The sequence below is a fragment of the Neofelis nebulosa genome, chromosome 14 (assembly GCF_028018385.1).
Source record: "Neofelis nebulosa isolate mNeoNeb1 chromosome 14, mNeoNeb1.pri, whole genome shotgun sequence".
Taxonomy (NCBI): domain Eukaryota; kingdom Metazoa; phylum Chordata; class Mammalia; order Carnivora; family Felidae; genus Neofelis; species Neofelis nebulosa.
The window spans coordinates 17,925,141-17,948,658 of NC_080795.1; the positions used below are offsets into that span (position 1 = coordinate 17,925,141).

Here is a 23,518-nt window from a genome sequence, read left to right on the forward strand (position 1 = left end):
TGCTGTTATAAACATTTGTGTACACATCATTGTATGGATGAATGTTTTCACTTCTCTTAGATATATATGTAGAAGCAGAATTGCTAGGTCATGGGGTAACTGTATTTAAAATGAGACTGATTTTAAGCAGTTTTCCATAGTGGCCACATAATTTTACAAGCCTACCAGCAAGTATTAGAATTCCAAATTTTCCATACCCTTACCAACATTTGTTATTGCCCATCTTTTTTATTTTTATTTTTTTTTTTTATTTTTAAAAAAATTTTTTTTTTCAACATTTTTTATTTATTTTTTTGGGACAGAGAGAGACAGAGCATGAACGGGGGAGGGGCAGAGAGAGAGGGAGACACAGAATCGGAAACAGGCTCCAGGCTCCGAGCCATCAGCCCAGAGCCTGACGCGGGGCTCGAACTCACGGACCGCGAGATCGTGACCTGGCTGAAGTCGGACGCTTAACCGACTGCGCCACCCAGGCGCCCCGCCCATCTTTTTTATTATAGCCATTGTAATGGGTGTGACGTGGTACCTTGAAGTGCATTTTCCTGATGGCTAATGATGTTGAGCATCTTTTTATGTGCTTTTTCCCATTTGTATATCTTCTTTAAAGAAATGTCTGTTCAAATCATCTGTGCATTTAAAACCGAGTTGTTTCTTTATTTTTGAGTTGTAAGAGTTATTTTAATATTCTAAATAAAAGGTTCTTATTAGATATATCATTTGCAAATACATTCTCCCATTCTGTAGGTTGTCCTAATAGCAATTTATGTTTAGGCAACACTTGAATTACTCAGGGAAAAAGCTTAGGTATGGATGTCATCCAAACTCTTTACCTCTCTTCTGGATTTATTCCAGTTTGGAAATAGTGCTCACAACATTCTCTATAAGGAGTGCATAGAGGAAGGAAAAAAAACCCCACAATGCCCAGTAGAGAGTATGTGCTCAATTAACTTTGGCAAATGAATGAATAAAATTTATGTATTTATTCTTGGTTCCTACCACTATTCTGACTAATTGAATCCTTTTGCTGGATCCACTTTTAGAGCAATGATATTCATTTCATGGCCTGAAGGCCTGCAGAGGGAGCTATGAGGTATTGAAAAGATGTACCTGTTTCCATGTGGATGCTCTCAGCTGTCTGTCTACTCTACATTAAATGCACTGAAGTGTAACACTGTCATATGGGAGTCAACAGATTTTTCATGGTAAAAGGCAGTTTCATGTTCTACTCTTTAAGTTTGAGACTCATGGGCTTAAGAGAAAGAAACAGCTGTTTTTGTCAGTTCAATGTTGACTGTATAGTGTTTTCAATAGTCCTGGGCATTCTTATGTCATTTATACTGTGATTATTTGGAGCTTCATTTAGGGACTTCACTTACTTCTAGACTCTCGACCTAATAGTGGTTCCCTCAGTGAGGTTCACTGTTCCTTGGGCCAGCAAAAAACTGTGGGGAAATGGTTCTGATGCTGTGAGGGAAGAAGGTCACATCTACCTACTTGTCATATCAGTTGAATTCCCTTGGGACACCTTGGGGGAAGAGATGATCCCAGCCAGGCTGTCTGCATTCCCACATCACTTACAACTATCTATCAATGTCATTTTGCAACTTACATTTGACATAATCCCCTTGTACATCTGGAGTGTGGATTCACAGGAAGAATCATAATGATTCAAAAATGGGAAGAATCAAAGGAATTCTAGTTAGGACTGTGGGTAAAACTAAGAAATCAATGAAGGCATATGTATGAAGGAAACAAGCTGAGTAAAGGAAAAAGAACAATGTTTTTTGTAACTGGATATAAACAAGAGTCTAACTTTACACAGGCAGAGTTGGCTGTCCTGCTAGTGTAACTGAGCTTAGCTACCCATCTAGTGTACTCACTCGGATGGGGTGACTGTGGGCATTATTTGTACGACATACATATGTATGCAGATACCTGCCAACTAATGAAATAGGACACACTTGGGGCACCTGAATGGCTCAGTTGGTTAAGCATCTGACTCTTGATTTTGGCTTATGGGTTCTGGTCCCATGTGGGGTTTTGTGCTGACAGGACAGAGTCTGCTTGGGATTCTCTCTCTCCCGCCCCCTCTCTCTGTCCCTCCCCCACTCATGCTCTCTATCAAAATACATAAACTTAAAAAAAAGAAATAGGACACAGTTATGAGCATGCAAAGCTGTCACATCAGAGAGGGGGGAAAAAGAGTTTGTTTGTTTGTTTGTTTTAAATAGTGGTCTTAGGGAGTTAATGTGAAAGAGCTTTTTGTCTCAGTCCAGATTGAAGAAAAAATTTTTTCATTGAAACATCCACCAATAATACCATTTTATAGTATTTATGTGATGCTTTTTCTTCTCTCATAAGTGGGAACACTTTTAAGGTTACCTTATGGCTCTTCATAGCAAAATCCTCCTGAAGGAGAGAAGTACTTTAACAAACAATGGTCCTGCGGTTCAGAGGTCAATAGACTGTTCTGCAGTTTTGGGGAGAAGAGATAGGTCACTGATAATTAGATCTCTGTTTGGAACCAGGACTGAATTAGGCATTAAACATATGTAAATTCCCTTAATTCCTGTAAGAATGCTATGAGGTAGGTGTTATTGTTATAAATTGATGGGTAAAAAAAATCACCCTAATCATTGAGTTAATAATGGTAGAATCAAACCATATCTGTCATATTCTAGAGTCATGCTCTTAATTGCCAATTTTAATTGATTAAGGGAGGTTGCTTGGAGAGGATATGTGGAAGGAGTCTAAGACCATGCCCAGTTGCTCTGTCTAACGTGAGTAGGATGGGAGGAGTGGTATCTAATGCAGAACCCAAGGCATCATAGAATGAGTGATTTGGGGGGACAGGCCTCACTTCTAAAGGACTAACAGAATACTTTCTGTTACACAATGGTCTATTATTTGAGGGAGTTAAGGAAGGACTCTGTGAAAGGAGAGTTCTTTACAACTGTCTTTTTTTTTTTTTTAATAAAGTAGGCTGCGTGCCCAACCTGGAGTTCGAACTTACAACCCTGACATCAAGAGTCACGTGCTTTACTAAGTCAGTCAGATGCCCCTACAACTGCCTTTTGATAATACGTTTCCGTTCCCTCTCTCCTAGTGAAGGAAACCAGAATGTCACACCCCAAAGTACACCTCTTTGACATACAAATTGTTTTGAGCTAAAGGCAATTAAGCAGCAGCGAATGCAGAGAAAGCTCTCTACCTTGCTCTTTTCTGCCTAAAGAGAGGATATGAATTCTTTCACTGGAGACAGACTCTTATCATCCCAGAGACAGCACCACAAGAATCTGCCAATAAACCCTACTCCGTTAGTTGCCTCCCATAAATTTACCTTCCTACAGCTTGCTGCTTTTGCAAAGCCCAAGGGCTTCCTTCGTCCTGTCATCTCTACAAATTTACCGAAGATGCTATATAAGCCGGAGTTCTAAGTTGCCACTTCCAGTTACCTTTCATGAGGTTTTTTCCCATGTGACATATGCTGCACACGTTAATAAACTGTTCTTCTCTTGCTAATCTGCCTTTTTAAGAGCTTCAGCTGGACACCCAAGGTGAGTAGAGGTAAAGTTTTGCCTCCTCTATACTAGCTATGGCTAATTATCTCCCTCTTCTCCCACTCTCTAGTAGTACCTACATGCTTCTGAATTTTGCAAGTTTCCTTCCTTAAAATGACATTCTCTCTTTTCTTGAAACATATTAGTGAAGCATGGAATGTAGCAGAAATATAATTGCCATGTGAGTGACCAATCGACGTATGATAGGTAGATTCTAGAGAAGGATTTGGTAGTTTTGATTGTCATAGACAGATGAAGGCAGGATCAGAGTAACTCTTTCAATGAAAGGATGAAAACATTTAACCAGAGTTATATTACAAACCACAGTTTCTGTTTTAGTTTCTGAATGTCAAATATTCCTCAGTTTTCTGCTTTTACATCTGTGTTTAAAGTTTCAATTTTCAGGATTGGGTTGAGAGACTTAAATTGTTGATATTTGCATAAAAATCACTTTCATTTTCTTTTGTAAAGTATAGCTACCATGTGTATATCTGTGTTTTTCTCTATTAGATTTTCACATAAAGAAAAACATTAGCCTTACACTGGAATCCTAATGGGCTCATCATTTTTGAGAGTGAAAGCTGTAGAAACCTCTGGATCTGAATCCCAGTTAGTTTCCAACTTACCGCACCATTTCACTTTCCAGTTACGATTGGCATCAACTCCACGGCAGCGAAACCTTGAGTTCCTTGACCTTGTTTTTCTCCAAAATCGATCCTAGATGCAATTAAGAAAACAGGTGCAGAAAAGAATACTTAAAAGGCTATCCACATACATTTAGTAACTGTGAATGAATCACAGCACTGCAGGGAGAGTTCCTTGGGAACAGACAAATCCAGGGAGAAGAAAGAGGACTGAATTAGCACCAGAGACCCAGGTTCATGCTCCAATTTCTGTCACACACTTGTTAGCTTCTCTTGGCCTATTTCTTCACAGGCAAAACTGAATAAGCTGGACTAGTGTAGTGATTTTTCACAATTTCTTTGGAAGGAGAAATCCTTACTTACGTGAAATCTTATGCACAAACATATAAACAGAAGATTGTTTCTATGATGGGAGAGAGAGTGGAGGTCCCTTTTGTAGTTCTGGAATCATTAGGCTGCCTACCAAGCTTCCTTCCTCTTCTATGACTGTTTTCTATTTATTCCATTTCTCTTTTCAATTGGATAGGCAAAGCGACTTACACTGGTCCAGCTAAAGTGGTATCCATCAACGTTAAATACAGGCATGATATAGAAATACAGATGATTCAACATTTTTCTCATGATTGGGTCACTCCTATATGTTAGAAGAGCCTAAAAGACAAAGGTGATATTTTTCTTACAAACTGATCTCAAATACAGATTTAAAAAAATATGTATGAAAATCCTCCCATGGGAAATACCAAGTATGTTGGGTTAAAAAGTAACGAGCTAGGGGTGCCTGGGTGGCTCAGTCAGTTGAGTGTCTGACTTCAGCTCAGGTCATGATCTCATAGCTCATGAGTTCAAGCCCGGGTCAGGCTTTGTGCTGACAGCTCGGAACCTGGAGCTTTCTTTGGATTCCTTGTCTCCCTCCCTCTCTGCCCTAACCCACTCTCATTCTGTCTCTGTCTCTCTCAAAAATAAATAAACATTAATTTTTTTAAAAAAATAACAAGCTAATTGAACTATATATACTCTGTGACATCATATACTTTTTTTTCTAATTAAAAAATTTAGTTATTTTTAAAAAGTTTTTATTTAAATTCTAGTTAGTTAACATACAGTGAGATATTAGTTTTAGGTGTACAATACAGTATTTCAACACTTTAAAAAAATTTTAATTTTGAGAGAGAGAGAGACAGACAGACAGAGTGTGAGTGGGGAAGGGCAGAAAGAGTGAGACACAGAATCTGAAACAGGCTCTAGGCTCTGAGCTGTCAGCACAGAGCCTGATGCAAGGCTCAAACTTGGGAACAGTGAGATCATGACCTACACCAAAGTCAATGCTTAACCAACTGAGCCACCCAGGTGCCCCATGATTCAACACTTTCATACAGCAGCTGCTACTCATCACAACAAGTGCCCTCCCTAATCCCCATCACCTGTTTAACCCATCCCACACCCACATCATATATTCTTTATTGAGATTTTTGTCCCAAATTTTTTGTTACTTATACATTTTAGCAAAGGTAGCTAAACAGATTAATTGGGTAGCCTGTAACAGTATTTCAGAACTGGCTAAATTTTAGGCTGATGAAGAAAGCAATTATTCAGACATGCTTTTGTATAATCAGTTTTTTTTTAAATATTACATTCCACTTTGGACAAAATAATTACCCAAATATTTTGGTGTCTTTACATGATATTTCATAACAAAAGCTATTTATATATGTCACTTAATTGCTTATGTCTAACTGGGACCAGACTCAAGTCTTCAAATTTATTGCACTGACACTGTTCTCTCCTGATTTAAAAAACTTTTAAAAAAATGTTTATATTTGAGAGAGTGACAGAGCCCGAGTGGGGCGGGGGGAAGGGGACAGAGAGAGAGAGGGAGGGAGACACAGAATCAGAAGCAGGCTGTAGGCTCTGAGTTGTCAGCACAGAGCCTATGAACCATGAGATCATGACCTGAGCCAAAGTCAGATGTTCAACAGAGTGAGCCACCCAGGCGCCCCACTATAAAAAGTTTATAATAAACATTATAGCATCTCTATCATTCTTATCATGGCTGTTTTGAAATCCTGCTCTTATGATTGGGTTTTACTTATATTGTGTCTGGCCCCAAGTCTGAAGATTCTGGACTACAGGTTTGGCCTCAAACAAAAAAACCGAATGTGCTAAGAATACAGACATTTTGAAATATTTTTAAAACAATTCTTTTTGGTGCCTATTTGTCCATGTATAGAGTATCTCAGAGAAACATATGAAATTTGAAAATGGCTGCCTCTGGGGAAGGGACTCATGGGAAAGAGAATTACCTTTAATATTTTATCTATTTGGATTGTTTGAATTTTTACCATATTAAAAACACAATTCAAATAAGAGAATTCTTAAATTATGTATATACTGCCTTAGAAAATTTAATACTTAAAACTTCAATTTTTTTTACATATAGTTAGGATTTCTGAACCTATCATCAACAGCATCTGCATTTATATAAGAATACTGTTCAGAGAATAATCCAATATATTAGAAACTATCACTATATTAGAAATAATGAATATAGGGATATGATTAGGAATATAAGAGTTATGGGAATGCAAACTGGTGTAGCCCCTCTGGAAAACAGTGTGGAGGTTTCTCAAAAAACTAAAAATAGAACTACCCTATGACCCAGCAATTGCACTACTAGGTATTTATCCAAGGGATACAGGTGTGCTGTTTCGAAGGGACACATGCACCCCCATGTTTATAGCAGTGCTATCAACAATAGCCAAAGTATGGAAAGAGCCCAAATGTCCATTGATTGGTGAATGGATAAATAAAATGTGGTATATATAGACAATGGAGTATTACTTGGCAATCAAAAAGAATGAAATCTTGCCATTTGCAACTATGTGGATGGAACCAGAGGGTATTATGCTAAGTGAAATTAGAGAAAGACAAAAATCCTAGGACTTCACTCATATGAGGACTTTAAGAGACAAAACAGATGAACATAAGGGAAGGGAAACACAAATAATATAAAAACAGGGAGGGGGACAAAACAAGAGACTCATAAATATGGAGAACAAACTGAGGGTTATGGGAGGGGTTGTGGGAGGGGGGATGGCCTAAATGGGTAAGGGGCACTAAGGAATCTACTCCTGAAATCATTGTTGCACTACATGCTAACTAATTTGGATGTAAATTTAAAAAAATAAAAAATAAAACAAGTTAAAAAAAAGAATATAAAAGTTAAACATTTTTATTGAATATAATTTAAATATTTAGGGGCTTAACACAAGTTGACAAGTGCTAATACAATTTTCTCTTCTCCTTTAAGGCTCAATTATAATTTTTTGGCCACATAGCTTTGGTAGAACTTTTATACATGCTTGAATTTCTATTAACTGTCTAATGCTTCAAACCAGAGGAAAATTCCTGGTTTATGATTGTTCATATCCTAGAATTTTGATTTCCTCTAATTAATGGAAGTTCCCCAATGCCTGGAGGAAGTCTACTGCTGGGGATGGCACAGACAGAGCTATATGGTTAGCTACATTCCTTCCATAAGGTTAGGCAGGTGTGGTTTCTGTGCCACACTAGTGAAGAAGAGAGAAGAGATGAAAGGAGAGAGAACTGAGGCAACAAGGCAAGAAAGAAGGTGTAGGAAAAAGTCATGGTAATTTCTCTCCCTCCCTGTCTAGCACTGGGGACTGTAGCTCATTTGTCTCAGTCCAAATGTGGGAAGTCTCACTTTTTCCAAGCATGGATCATGTTAGCACCTCAGCACCAGACTATGGTAGAGACCTGAATGGTAACTTTCTCATCTTATTCTGCCTTCTCCTCTTCGAATGCAAGTGCCCATCGTGCTTTTGTATTTAAAAGAATACTAACTTCCTTCTTAAAAATTACATTTTAAGCAAATAAAAAAAGAACAGAGAATATTACATCTATGTGACCAACTACTTTTTGCCATGTTTAATCTTTATTTTTTATTTTTTTAAAGTTTATATGTTTTGAGAGGGAGACAGTGTGCATGCGAGTGGGGGAGGGGGAGGGGGGGGGGAGAGAGGGGGAGAGAGGGGGAGGGAGAGGGGGAGAGAGGGGGAGAGAGGGGGAGAGAGGGGGAGGGAGAGAGGGGGAGGGAGAGAGGGGGAGAGAGGGGGAGGGAGAGAGGGGGAGAGAGGGGGAGGGAGAGAGGGGGAGGGAGGGGGAGGGAGAGAGGGGGAGGGAGGGGGAGGGAGAGAGGGGGAGGGAGAGAGGGGGAGGGAGAGAGGGGGAGGGAGAGAGGGGGAGGGAGAGAGGGGGAGGGAGAGAGGGGGAGAGGGAGAGAGGGGGAGAGGGAGAGAGGGGGAGAGGGAGAATCCTAAGCAGGCTCCGTGCTGTCAGCATGACCCCAATGTGGGGGATTGATCCCACAAACTGTGAGATCAGGACCTGAGCCAAAACCAACAGTTGGATGCTTAACTGAGTTGCCCAGGCACTCCTATTAAATCTTTTAAAAAGAAGTTGAGATATTACAGATAAAACTAAAGCTCCCTTTTTATCATACCCTAATCCCATTTTCCTCTCCTCCACCAAAGTAATCACTATTCTAATTTTTATGTTATCATTCCTGTACATGATTTTCTGTTTTGCCATGTATATCTATAGATATACAGATATATAGATATATATATATAGATAGATAGATTCGGGAACAGTATATAATATTGTACATACTTTGAAATTTCATGCAAATCATTATGTATCAATCTACAGTCTACTTTTCTCCCCAATATTTTTGACACTTGATTTATTCATTTTAACTGCACAATGGTATGCTATTATAGATAAATCCACAATATATTGATTCCTCATTTTGTTGATGGAGAATTAACTTGCTTTGTTACAATATTGCAATGGACATTCTTGCACATTTCTCCTAGACATGTGTGAATTTTCCTTTTTTTAAATTTAAATTTTCATCAGTTAACATACAGTGCAATATTGGTTTCAGAAGTAGAATTCAGTGATTCATCACTTATATACAATACCCAGTGCTCATCACCAGTGCCCTCCTTAGCACCCATCACCCATCTAGCCCATCTCCCACCCACTTCCTTCCATCAACCCTCAGTTCTCTAACATTAAGAGACTCTTGTAGTTTCCCTCTCTTCTCTAGCACCCCCTTCCCATAAGCTCATCTGTTTTGTTTCTTAAATTCCACATATAAGTAAAATCATATGGTATTTGTCTTTCTCTGCTTGACTTATTTTGCTTAGCATAACACATTCTAGCTCCATCCATGTCTTTGCAAAAGGCAAGATTTCATTATTTTGGATGGCTGAGTAATATTCCATTGTATATAATATACCACATCTTCTTTATCCATCCATCACTTGGTGGACATTTGGGCTCTCTCCATAATTTGGCTACTGTTGATAATGCTGAACATTGGGGAACATGTACCCCTTTGAATCTGTATTATTGTATCTTGTGGGTAAATACCTAATAGCGCAATTGCTGGATTACAGGGTAATTCTATTTTTAGTTTGAGGAACCTCCATACTGTTCTCCAGAGTGGCTTTACCTGTTTGTGTCCCCAACAGCAGAGAAAGAGAGTTACCCTTACTCTGCATATCTGCATCAACATTTGTTGTTTCCTGTGTTGTTAATTTTAGCCATTCTATGGCTGAGGTGATACCTCATTGTAGTTTTATTTTTCCCTGATGATGAGTGATGTTGAACATCTTTTCACGTGTCAGTCATCTGGATGTCTTCTTTGGAAAAGTGTCTATTCTTGTTTTTCTTAACTGGGTTGTTTTTTGGGTGTTAAGTTCTACATAGATTTTGGACACTAACCCTTTATCAGATATGTCATTTGTAAGTATCTTCTCTCATTCTGTAGGCTTTTAGTTTTGTTGATTGTTTCCTTTGCTCTACAGAGACCTTTTATCTTGATGAAGTCCCAATAGTTCATGTATCTTATTGTTTTTGGTGCAATTGAAAATGAGATTGATTCCCTGATTTTTTTTCTGCTGCTTCATTATTGATGTATAGAAATGCAACAGATACATCCATGTTGATCTTATATCCTGTAGCTTTGCTGAATTCATGTATTACTTCTAGAATTTTTTTGGTGGAGTCTTTTGGCTTTTCTACATACAGTATCATGTCATCTGTGAAAGTTTGACTTCCTCCTTGAAGATTTGGATTCCTTTTGTTTCTTTTTGTTGTCTGATTGCTGAGGTTAAGACTTCTCATACTATGTTAGATAGTAATGGTGAGAATGGACATGCTTGTCTTTTTCTTACCATAGAGGAAAGGCTCTAAGTTTTTCCCTGTTGAGGATGATATTAGCTGTGGGCCTTTCATATATGGTCTTTATAACGTTGAGGTATGTTCCATTTATCTCTACTTTGTTGAGGGTTTTTATCAAGAAAGGATGCTGTAGTTTGTCAAATTAAAAAAAAAATTTTTTTAATGTACCTCCAAGTTAGTTAGCATATAGTGCAACAATGATTTCAGGAGTAGATTCCTTAGTGCCCCTTACCCATTTAGCCCATCCTCCCTCCCACCATCCCTCCCGTAACCCTCAGTTTGTTCTCCATATTTATGAGTCTCTTCTGTTTTGTCCCCCTCCCTGTTTTTATATTATTTTTGTTTCCCTTCCCTTATGTTCACCTGTTTTGTCTCTTAAAATCCTCATGAGTGAAGTCATATGATTTTTGTGTTTCTCTAATTTCACTTAGCATAATACCCTCCAGTTCCCTCCATGTAGTTGCAAATGGCAAGATTTCATTCTTTTTGATTGCCGAGTAATACTCCTTTGTGTATATGTATGTGTATATATTTCTTTATCCATTTATCCATCTATGGACATTTGAGCTCTTTCCATACTTTGGCTATTGTTGATAGCACTGCTATAAACATTGGGGTGCAAATGTCCCTTTGAAACAGCACATCTGTATCCCTTGGTTAAATACCTAGTACTGCAATTGCTGGGTCATAGGATAGTTCTAATTTTAATTTTTTGAGGAACCTCCATACTGTTTTCCAGAGGGGCTGCACCAGTTTGCATTCCCACCAGCTGTGTAAATGAGATCCTCTTTCCCTGCATCCTTGCCAACATCTGTGGTTGCCGGAGTTGTTAATGTTAACCATTCTGACAGGTGTCAGGTGGTATCTCATTGTGGTTTTGATTTGTATTTCCTGGATGATGAGTGACGTTGAGCATTTTTTCATGTGTCGGTTGGCCCTCTGGATGTCTTCTTTGGAGAAGTGTCTATTTATGTCTTTTGCCCATTTCTTCACTGGATTATTTGTTTTTTGGGTGTTGAATTTGAGAAGTTCTCTACAGATTTTGGATACTAGCCCTTTATGTAATATGTTGTTTGCAAATATCTTCTCCCATTCTGTCAGTTGCTTTTTAGTTTTGCTGTTTCCTTCGTTGTGCACAAGATTTTTATTTTGATGAGGTCCCAGTAGTTCATTTTCACTTTTGCTTCCCTTGCCTCTGGAGACATGTTGAGTAAGAAGTTGCTGCGGCCAAGGCCAAAGAGGTTTTTGTCTGCTTTCTCCTTAAGGATTTTGATGGCTTCCTGTCTTACATTTAGGTCTTTCATCTATTTTATTTTTGTGTATGGTATAAGAAAGTGGTCCGGGTTCATTTTTCTGCATGTCTCTGTCCAGTTTTCCCAGCTCCATTTACTGAAGAGACTGTTTTTATTCCATCGGATAGTCTTTCTTGCTTTGTCAAAGATTAGTTGGCCATACTTTTGTGGGTCCATTTCTGGGTTGTCTATTCTGTTCCATTGATCTGAGTGTCTATTTTTGTGCCAGTACCATACTGTGTCAAATGTTTTTCTGCATCTATTGACAGGATCATATGATTCTTTTTTTATTATTAATGTGGTATACTGCATTGATTGACTTGTGAATATTGAACCATCCCTACAGTCCAGGTATAAATCCCACTTGATCATGGTGAATAACTCTTTTAACATAGTGTTGAACTGTTAGTATCTTGAGAATTTTTGCTTCCACGTTCATAAGGGATATTGTCCTGTAATTCTCCTTTTTAGCAGGGTTTTTGGTTTTAGAATCAAGGTAATGCCAGTTTTGTATAATGAGTTTGGAAGTTTTCCCTATTTTTTGGAACAGTTTGAGAAGAATAGGTATTAGCTCTTCTTAAGTATCTGGTAGAATTCTCCTGGGAAGGCATCTGGCCCAGGACTCTTGTCTGTTGGAAGAGTTTTGATTACTGTTTTAACTTCTTTCCTGGTTATGGGTCTGTTCAAATTTTATATTTTTTCCTGTTTCAGTTTTGGTAGTGTGTGAGTTTCTAGGAATGCTATTTCTTTCAGAATGTCCAGTTTGTTGGCATATAATTTTTCATAGTATTCTCTTTGTGTTTCTGTCATGTTGGTTGTGATCTCTCCTCTTTCATTCGTGATTTTATCTATTTGGGTACTTCCTCTTTTCTTCTTGAGAAGTCTGGCTAGGGGTTTATCAATTTTGTTAATTCTTTCAAAAAACCAGCTCTTAGTTTTGTTGGACTGTTCTACTGTTCTTTTGTTTCTATATCATTTATTTCTGCTCTAATCTTTATTATTTCCCTTTTCCTGGCTTTAGGCTTTATTTGCTGTTCCTTTTCTAGCTCCTTTGGGTGTAAAGTTAGGTTGTGTATTTGGGACCTTTCTTGCTTCTTGAGAAAGGCCTGAATTACAATATATTTCTCTCTTAGACTGCCTTTGATGCATCCCAAAGGGTTTGGGCTGTCATGTTTTCACTTCATTTGTATCCATGTATTTTTTTTAAATTTTCATTCTTCTTTACTAGGATGTTGACCTCCATATATTTGAGGGCTTTCCACTTTTCCTCATGGTTGACTTCAAGTTTCATGGCATTGTGATCTGAAAATATACATGGTATGATCTCAGTCTTTTTGTACCTGTTGAGGGCTGATTTGTGACCCAGTATGTGATCTATTCTGGAGAATGTTCCATATGCACTCAAGAAGAATGTGTATTCTGCTGCTTTAGGATGAAATGTTCTGAATATGTTTGTAAATCCATCCGGATTGGTGTGTCATTCAAAGCTTTTTTTTTCCTTACTGATTTTTTGCCTAGGTGGTCTGTCCATTGCTTTAAGTGGGGGGTTTTAACATCCCCTATTATTATTGGATTATCAGTGAGTTATGTTTGTGATTTATTTATTTGGGTGCTTTCAAGTTGGGGGCATATTTATAATGGTTAGACCTTCTTGATAGTTAGACCCCTTAGAGAGTTTATGATAAATCTAGGAATAGATTTTCTGGGCCATGGATTTATACATGCCTTCTGTTTTACTAAATGCTATTTCAAAGTTAGTAAATACTCTCATGTGCAATGAATGAGAGTTCCCATTGCTCTACAACCTTACCAACCCTTGATATTATTAACCTTTCAGTTAAAAAAAAAAATCTAATGGGTTCATGAAATTTTGATTTCACATTTCTCTCATTTCACATTAAATAAATTGAACTGTGTGTGTACACACACACACACGTATGCAATTCTATAAATTGTTCATTTATGCCCATTAAAAAAAATTAAACTCTTATTCTCACATTCTGGATAGTAATCCTTTTGTTAAAATACGTCATGAACATCTTCCTTTCTTATAGCTTATTGGTTCCTATTTTCATCATATCCTTGTACATAAACTTCTTTCACAATTACATGTATACAGTTTTAAGAACTCATCTCTGCCCTATGATCATAAAGACGTTACCCTGTATTTTCTTTAAAAAGTTGTTTTAAAGTTTGTTTTCAAATGTAAGCCTTAAACCTCCTAGAAATAATTTTTTTATAGGATGTGAGATTGGGATTTAGTTTTCTGCTATGGAAGACCAACTGTGCCACTGTACCCATTTGGATGGTTCACTTTTTCTCTAGTGAGTTCATGTTCCACCTGTGTCAAATGTCAGGTTTCATTTGTGCGTGGAATTGCTCTATGTACTTTGGTTTATATTCATTCACCAAAACCACACAATGGTTGATATAGAATCAGGGTCTGATAGGATAGGTCTCCTCACATTCTTCAAATTTCCTTGGCTATTTTTGACCCTTCTCCCTTCACACTGATTTGAAATTAAGGTTGAGCACATTAAAGATGTCTGCTCTATGCTGTTTTTTGTCATTAATGAATGTTGAATTTTTGCATGTAATCTTTCTTCTTATATTAACTATAGTTGTTATAATCAATTTTAATTAGTAATTTTCTATTGTTAAATTATCCTTATATTTCTGGGATAAGCTCCTTTGGTTATGATATGTATTATATTAGCTGGATTCAGGTTGCTAATATTTACATCTATATTCCTGAGACCTATAATTTCCTTCCTTCCTTATTTTGTCCTTGTCTGGTTTTGGTATCAGAGTTATATTATTATGGGAGAAAACCATCTAGGCTTAAAGCAGAAATTAAATATTAAAAGAAGACACACAGGGAGGAGTGTATCTTTGCTTTGTTTCATTGGTTTCTGCACATTATCCTTTTCAAATCTGAGTTGAAATCTTAGCTCATTAATTTGGAGACCTTATCCTTTTGTAATATATTTAAAACTACAAATTCCTCTTCAGTACTATGTTACATTCTCTATGTTTTAATAGTTTTGTTTCCATTTAGTTGTAAATATTGAAAAATTTCCTTCATTTATTTAAATCACATTTTTAATTTTAAAACAGGCGAGTTTTCCTTAAATCCCATTTTCATAATTTCTAACAACTGCATTACAGTCAGAAAATATGGTCTATATGTATGGACTCTTTAGTATTTCTTGAACCTTGTTTTGTGACCTAGTGTATAGTCAATTTTTGTAAATGTTTCAGCTGGGCTTGAAAAGAATATGCAATCTCTAATTATTGGGAATGGATTCTATATGTGTTTATTAGATTAAATTTGCCACATGGTTTATATCTATATTCTTGCTAAAAATTTGCCTGTTTTCTTAATCACTGAGAATTGTGTTAAAAACATTTTAAATTTGTCATTTTTTTCTTATAATTGTCAAATTTTACTTGAGGTCATTAACATAGACTCATTTTAAAGCTCTTCATATCCAAATTACATATTAAATAAGAAAGCTGTTTTCTAGTATTCTATTCTGGAGTGGATTTAATTTCCAAGACTAGCCAGAACATGTTCTTCTGAGTGTCATTGTATTACATATGCTATATTTGTGATTTTTTATAACTCTCTAAGAATTACAGCTATTCTCCATCTGGTCAAAGCGGGAATGATCACAATGTAATGGCTGTTCAATCCTGAATAGGACAATTGAGAGACCTTCTTGCCTGAGTGCTTTAAGTAATAGGACATAGATCATTTCTCTTTCATGGTTTAGGTGGAGTTTCTAGAAAAAAGATGACCATATGACTATATCCTATTATCCTAACATATGATAACCATAAAGTAGGGGGTGTGCTCTCTTTTTAATATGTGGGACTCTTTTTGGCGATAAATTTATACCACCCATACACACAGGAAAGGAGATGCCTACTAATCAAGTGCCATCTGGGCTAAGCAAGTTTAATTTCTAGACTACTATTGTTGCTGATGAGGAAGACTAGTAGTTGTGATCTGAAAGGCAGTCACAATGCACCACATGCCTCAGTGTGGCAGTATTTAGGTACTACACTCACCTCACTTCATCAATTTATTTAAAAATACTTTGCCAAAATAGATTTTAATTTGAAAATAAACAGAGAAGTTTTGAATATTATTTTGCTGGGAAAATATGTTTGGTATTAGGTTAGGGAATTTCTCAAAAGTGACAAAGAATGATTTCACATTCACCACTCGCCAAAACTATTTTGGTTTTCCCATAAGTATATGCATGTCATATACCAAATTCATCAAATAAACTTAAATTTGAAGAAAAATTTCACAACTACTAAAGTCTTTGTATAGTGTGACAAAGTTGGGCTAAAGGGTTTCCCTCCTTTTCAGTTTTTGGATTTGATTGAATATTGCTTTCTTAGACTTACCCCAGGACAACTTGGAATGTCAGAGGTTGTTTTTTTTTTTTTTTTTTAATTTTAGAATTGGTGTTACTGGCTTTAAAAAAGATATCCTTTACATTTTTTACATTTGTTTTTGTTCTAGAATCACTACAGAGGACCTAAGAATAATAACTATATTCAACAAGGGCACACTGGGATAACAAGTCATGTTACAGCTGAGGCCAAAGGAAGGGCACAGTTACCAGTCAAGCTGCAGAATAGCCTCATCTGGACTGAAGTAAAACTATTTAGGATGGAAATAGTTGTAATACCAACACAGGTGCATTTTAACACAAAGAAAGTATTTAAAATTTAATACGATGGAAATTAATTAGAGGAGTTTTCAAGGAGATTTTAAAAAGGGAGCATGATCTATATAGATAATTTGATGTCACACTGTGAGAAGCTCATTAAATACAAAATGGTAACTAAATAATAGTTTGAAAGCAAAATGAGCAAAAAGGTTCTGTGAATGAAGGATGGAGAATTGGAAAATCATATGCTAATCCTTTAAATTCCAGTTACTTTTATGCTTAATTTATACTCAGAACTACCCAGGGATTAATATAGCAGGCCAGTAATGATTGAAAAATCTATATTTTCTAAGTAAAATATAAATATTTGAAGTGCTCTGCATCACCAGGAAGACTATAATATCAGGTGCATGTCTGCTCTACTTTTTCCATTTAATACTACGCTTCATTTCTAGAGCTTTTATATGAGGTTGCCTAATAACAATGGTTAGTTGTACGTAATTACTCAGGAACAACAGAGTAGAAGGCCACGACCAACTCTGTGGCATTATGGAAATCTATATCACAACTTTTTACCTACTAAAAGAAAGTACAGTTGTTGTCAGTTTGTAGGTCTCCAGTATACACAAATTTCAGCTATCACAGTTTAAATAACGTCAGTCCTCCAACAAGTGCAGTTCAAGTTTTAGTCACCACGGCTAGATCTTTCATCTACAAACACTATATAAATAACAGATGTGCATCAAGATCTGTGACCAATTATGCCACTTCTTTTAAAGTTGGTCAGTGGGTGGATTGGTCACTGTGTGTCTGTTCTTCAATTTATACACCGACAGCAAAGTGTCAGGCCGTGTTTCCCCCTTTTTTCCCCCACCTACGTGGCATTTTACAAAAATGGATGATGGTAAGAGGAAATGGGTTAACAGATGAAAGTGCAACAAAAGAATAAAAAGTGATAATGTAGAGGTGAAATTTGAACCAATTTTAATGGAGCTATAGAAGAAATGGCTGACCACAGGAAATGTTGACATGGTCACCATTCAACTCTGGATATGTAACCAGAGGAACTTAATGAAGATAAACTTGCAGACAAAAATGAGAAAATTGCTTGTGATGAAAAGGGGGAAGATGATCCCGAAGTAAAGATGCTGTCAATATTTCACATTAAAGGAATTCTTAGATATTTTATGATTTGAAAGTGCAAAGGAAAAAAAAATTGGAAGCTGATCCAAACTAAGAAAGGAATATGCCAATTTGCCACAGCATAAAAATGATGCTAACTTCATGTAAGTTATATAATGTGAAGGCAAGCACTATCCAAATTACCCATAACTTTTTTGACAAAGAAACAATATTTTTAATGTTTTTAAGAAAAATTTTTTTAACGTTTATTTATTTTTGAGACAGAGAGAGACAGAGCATGAATGGGGGAAGGGCAGAGAGAGAGGGAGACACAGAATCTCAAACAGGCTCCAGGCTCCGAGCTGTCAGCACAGAGCCCGACGCGGGGCTCGAATTCACGGACCAGGAGATCATGACCTGAGCCGAAGTTGGCCGCTTAACTGACTGAGCCACCCAGGCGCCCTATTTTTAATGTTTTAAGTCATGGTATAATAAATACTAGTTTTACTATTTTTTGATCATTTCCCTATGTATTTAAAACAGAGTTTTTAAACTTTTGACAAAAATAAATAGAGGTCACAGGAGAAACCTAATTTTCCCCCGTTGATTTTTAAGATGGATTTTTATTGCTTCAGCTTTCATGGTCACTTTTACAGTCCTGCACTACTTGGAAGAAAAGCAAGGACTGTCTGTAGAAACAATGTCCAGAACATTTTCAAATACTGGACAGTGGAGTAAAATGGATGCAATGGATTTAAACTTAAACTGAACATTAACATATCCCCTGCTATGTAGAAGACCTTATAAATTGAATAAAAGGGTGAGAGCTGGGTTGGAGGATGCAAAGGATTAGATTGGGGAGGATGGGAGAATATGGTGAGTTAAAGGTACTAAGAGGCTGGTAAGCAAAATGTTGTCATTACTTGCAGTGGTAGTGAGCAAAGTCAGACAACTTGAAAATACAGATCATTTTTATAAGATACACTTTTTTTTTTTATCATGCAATTATGAACAAAGGCTTACTCAACTGAACCCATATTTGATCCAGGCTTAATAACCCTCTTAATTACTTATTTGTCCCCTGGCTTCGGGCACTTTTTTATACATACAGTTTAAGTCCTTTTCTCTAAAAGTTTTATTTTTAGTAATACATTTTTTTGAACCAAAACTTTGAGTTTTACACCTACATTTAAGGGTTTATATTTTTACCTTTAGTCACCAGCAAGACATAATGACACTGAAAGGGGTGGTTAGCCAAAGGAGTATTCCTAAGAAAGCTTTTTGATCCTTGGACAAAGAATCTTCCCATTCCGGAAAGCCTTCCCAGTTTAAGGACTTCTCCCACAACCACCAAATCTTCCTTAGAGCTCTGTCCTATACACACAACACACCATAGTCTCCAAATATTTCTACTTACCCTGCCCAGAATCATCTCCTGGTTCTTAGAAAATAACTCCCCCTTCTCTGAAAGTCACCATTCCTATTTTTGGCTATTTGAATTATCTACATAGAACATCTGAATCACATGCCAGATTTTGGCACCAGGATTAGCCATCACTAGTGCAGCGTATAGATGGGTGGGAATGTGTAATGGAGGTGTATTTGTAGTGTATCGGGCTGGACCTGGAGGGCTGAACTTTTAAATTAGGTAGCAGCAGAGGAATATGGTGGCTGACCTAGGAAACTAAGAAAAAAAAATTTTTTTTTTAAAAATTTTTTGTGTGTGCTTTTCACTTTCTGTGACAGGATCAAATTAGATCCACCTGTATACTATACTTCTTCAAAGTCCGGAAGAACTTTCCATTTTAGACTGTTTTTGTCTCAATTTGCCCTTGGATCATCTCACCAATTCTTGTTTTATCTTTGGTCTGCTGCTGAGTTAAATAGAATTCAACCACCTAGAGTATAGGTATTCTAAAATACCTGTAGGAATATATGACTCAAGCATAAACGAGTTTAGTATGAGAATGAAATGCATTCAGTTTTGACTGGGTTAAATTTGTTTTAAAAATATTTTTGTTTTGCTTAATATAGAAAATTTGGAAAATTCAGAAAAACATGAAGAAAATAAAAACCACCCATAATTCTTTTAGCATTTAGCATATTTCTCATGCATATTTATTTCAGAGACAAATTTTACCACATTGAAATTATAATGTCCATGTCTTTTATTTTTTGATATAGCAAGTCATGGACAGTTTCTTATATCATTAAATACTCCTCCAAAATATTTTTAAGTCAGGGCTAGCAATCATTTCCTTTATGCCTCCCTCCTTTGCTTTTATGCTTGGAAAAGTTTTCCTCAGTTGGAAATCAAATCTTTCTCTGAGTTACCTTCTAAAAATTCCATGAATAAAAACCCTGGCAAAATTTACTTAAGCAATATAGAATCGGAGGCAGAAATAAAGTGCTATGCATAATTCTGAGCCACCTAGGACCAGCCATGGCTTGAGATATCCAATCTGGGAGACAGATAACTTCAAACTCTCAAAAGTGAACAAAACCCAAACTGCCTCATTCAGTTGGAGATGTTTTGAGAAATGAAGCAAATGAATGATTTTTTCCTTTGAAGTGTATGTATATAAATATGTAAATATATAAATATATGTAAATATAAAATATATAAATATCTATATAAATATGTGTACCTGTATATTTGTTTCCTTCTCCTTATAGATCTAATTTTCTTCCTTTGATGAATTTAGTATATGTATAGTTCCTCTTGGCCCATGACAAATTTAAGAACACTTTATTATGAACAGGTAGGATTTCTTTTTTTATTTAAATTTCAGTTTATAGTGTATTGTTATTTTCAGGTGTACAATTTAGTGATTCATCACTTACATAAAACACCCAGTTCTCATCACTACAAGTGCCCTTCTTAAACTATCACCCATTTAACTCATCCCCTGCCCACCACTCCTCCACTAACCCTCCGTTTGTTCTCTACAGTTAAGAATCTGTTTCCTGTGGTGCCTGAATGGCTCATTTAGTTAAATGTCTGACTTTGGCTCAGGTCATGAGCTCACAGTTGATGGGTTTGAGCCCCGTGTTGGGCTCTGTGCTTGTCAGCACAGTGCCCATTTCGCATCCCCTGTCTCCCTCTCTCTCTGCCCTTCCTCTGCTCACTATCTCTCAAACAAAATAAAACAGAATAAAATAAAAGTCTATATTCTGGTTTGCCTCTCTTTCCTCCCCTTCCCCTCCCACCGCCCAACACAGGTAGTGTTTCTTAAAGCTCTTTTTTGGTCTCATGGTAAAGGAGCATCTGTAGAACACAATTCAATAGTAGGTCCAGTAAGTCTGCTTCCTCTTTTCCTTCCCCCCACAAAAACCCCCACAATACCATGTATAGAACATCTGCTAACCTGGTATAGGCAAGCATTTAACAAAAGAAAGATTTTGCAATCCAAGCATACCTGTTTCCCTACGAGACATAAATATTGGTGATATGAATACTAGAAAAAAGGGAGAGGTGGCAAGTATTAAAATCAAAAGTGATGGCTCTATATTTTTCAACATAATTTTAAATTAAAAAAAATAAAAACCCACAATCACGTATTTTGCACTTTAAAAATGTCTGCCAACCAGCAGTTATTCGAGATAATGAACTATCAGTTACATGTTGATAATGAATTCAATTTGAACAATTTTCCAGAATAACAAAATAATCGAGCCTATCTCCTTATTTAAGCCAGGTAGTTTGCTTTTGTATCACTGTTTTCTGAGCTTTGTGTGTCCAAGATATTCATGGATCCATCTGCTAAATTAGAGTGGGAAGCAGAAGTGGAAGGGGCTCTCAGGGCATGGCACAGGATAATCAATCTGGCCGACAAAAAGGACATATGGAACCAGAGCCACATCTTTATACTTCTGGTGTCCATGGCATAGTGAGTCAGGTCACTTGAGGATTATACAGCAGGGAAGAAAGAGCAATGATAAAACTGCCTCTGATTCTCTAGGCAAGACATAGTACCTGGTTCCAGAGAATGGAATCCAGGAATTTGAGACCTGGGTATTATTTTCATAATAAATTTTTCATTTTGAGATATAATTGTAAGAATACAAAGAAATCCCACGTACCCTTTCCTACTTCCTCCAAATAGCAACATCTTCAGGAGCTATAGCATGATACCAGAATCAGAATACTAACATTAATCAAGACACAGAATTTTCTATCACCACAAGCATCCCTCAGGATGCCCTTTTATGGCCACATCCACTTTCTTCCCATCTCCACCTCTTCTTAACCCCAGCAACTACCAATATGTTCTCCAGTGCAATAATTTTATCACTTTATGAACATTATATGAATGAAACCACACAGTATCTACCTATTTGGGATTATTCATTCAGCATAACTCTCTGGAGATTCATTTAGGTTGCTTTGTGTTTCCATAATTTGTTCCTTTTTATTGCTCAGTAGTTTTCCATGGTATGAATGTACTAGTTTGTTTACCCATTTGGGCATGGAAGGCTATTTGGATTGTTTCCAGGTTTTGACTATTATAAATAAAGCTGCTATAAACATTTATGTGCAGGGTTTCGAGCAAACATAAGTTTTAATTTCTCTAGGATAAATGCCAAGAAGCGCAATACTGGGTCATATGGTAGTTGCATGTCTATTTTAAAAAGAAATTGTGTGGAAGTGAATCACTCTACTATACACCTAAAAATAATATTATACTGTATATTAACTGGAATTTAAATAAAAACTTAAAACAATAAACCGTTAACTGTTTTTGAGTTAGCTCTATCATTTTACATTCCCACCAGCAATGTAGGACTGATCCAGTTATTCTATATCCTTCCCAGCATTTGGTGGTGGGGTCTCTCTTTCTCTTATTTCAGTCATGCTGATAGGTGTGTAATGATAGCTTTTTGTAGTTTTAATTTGAATTGTCTAATGGCAACTTTTTATGTATTTTGCCATCTGTATACTCTTTGGTAAAACGTCTCTTTAGGCCTTTTGCCCATTTTCTCACTGAATTGCTTGCTTTCTTTGCATCAAGTTTTGAATTTTAATACTTCAAATCCGAGTCCTTTATCAGATATGTGGTTTGCATATATTTTCTCCCAGCTTGTAGTTTGTCTTTTTTGTCCTCTTAAGAGGGTCTTTCACACAGTACAAATCTTTAATTTTGATTAAGTTTGATGTCCAATTTATCAACTTTTCCTTTATGGAACATGCTTTTGATGTCAAATCTAAGGACTCTTTACCCTAGCTTTACACCCTGGAGATTTTTTCCTTTTTCCTAAAAGTTTTATAGCTTTACATTTCAGTCAGTGATTAGTTTTGAGTTAAGTTTTGCATAAAGTATGAGACTTAGATTGTAGTTTATTTGCCTATGGAAGCCCACTTTCTCCAGCACCATTTATTGAAAAGGCTCTCTCTCCTCCATTGCATTGCTTTTCACTTGTCAAAAATCTGTTGGTCTATTTCTGGATCCTTTATTCTCTTCCATTTATCTCAGTCTATTTCTTCACCAACACCACACATTTTTGATTATTGTAGCTATGTATCTTGAAATTGGGTAGAATGATTCTTTTGGTTTTATTCTCTGGATTTATTTTGTATTCTTCTTCTATGTTTTTAAGGTGAGAGCTTAGGTTGTTTTGAGACTTTTCCTAATGTATGCATTGAATGCTATAAATTTCTGTCTCCATGGCTTTAGCTGGGTCCCACCAACTTTAATATGTTACATTTTCATTTTCATTCAGTTCAATGTATTTTTTAAAACTTAACTTGAGATTGTATCTTTGATCCATGGATAATGTAGAAGAATGTTATCTTCCAAGTGTTTGGATGTTCCTGTTATCTTTCCCCTTTTGATATCTAGTTTGATTTCATTGTGGTCAGAGAACAGTCTGCATGATTTTCATTCTTTTAAATTTGCTTAGGTCTGTTTTTTGACCCAGAATATAATCCTTGAATATTTGGA

At 36.5% G+C, this 23,518-nt stretch overlaps 1 protein-coding gene and 1 long non-coding RNA gene across 3 annotated transcripts in view; one reads left to right on the forward strand and one right to left on the reverse strand.

Moving 5' to 3' along the window:
* The window catches only part of LOC131495008 (uncharacterized), a 51,637-nt gene extending 34,870 nt beyond the window's left edge, over window positions 1-16,767 (forward strand). Inside the window, exon 4 of the long non-coding RNA XR_009253715.1 lies at window positions 16,304-16,767. This is a non-coding gene — a long non-coding RNA (uncharacterized LOC131495008). The remainder of the gene's footprint in view (window positions 1-16,303) is intronic.
* The window catches only part of CPA6 (carboxypeptidase A6), a 541,179-nt gene that overhangs the window by 41,398 nt on the left and 476,263 nt on the right, over window positions 1-23,518 (reverse strand). For both annotated transcript variants that reach the window (XM_058699770.1, XM_058699769.1), the window contains 2 exons: window positions 4,745-4,855; window positions 4,187-4,277 (listed from right to left, as the gene is read on the reverse strand). In XM_058699770.1, the coding sequence (XP_058555753.1) occupies window positions 4,187-4,277; window positions 4,745-4,855 (202 nt within the window). The remainder of the gene's footprint in view (window positions 1-4,186; window positions 4,278-4,744; window positions 4,856-23,518) is intronic.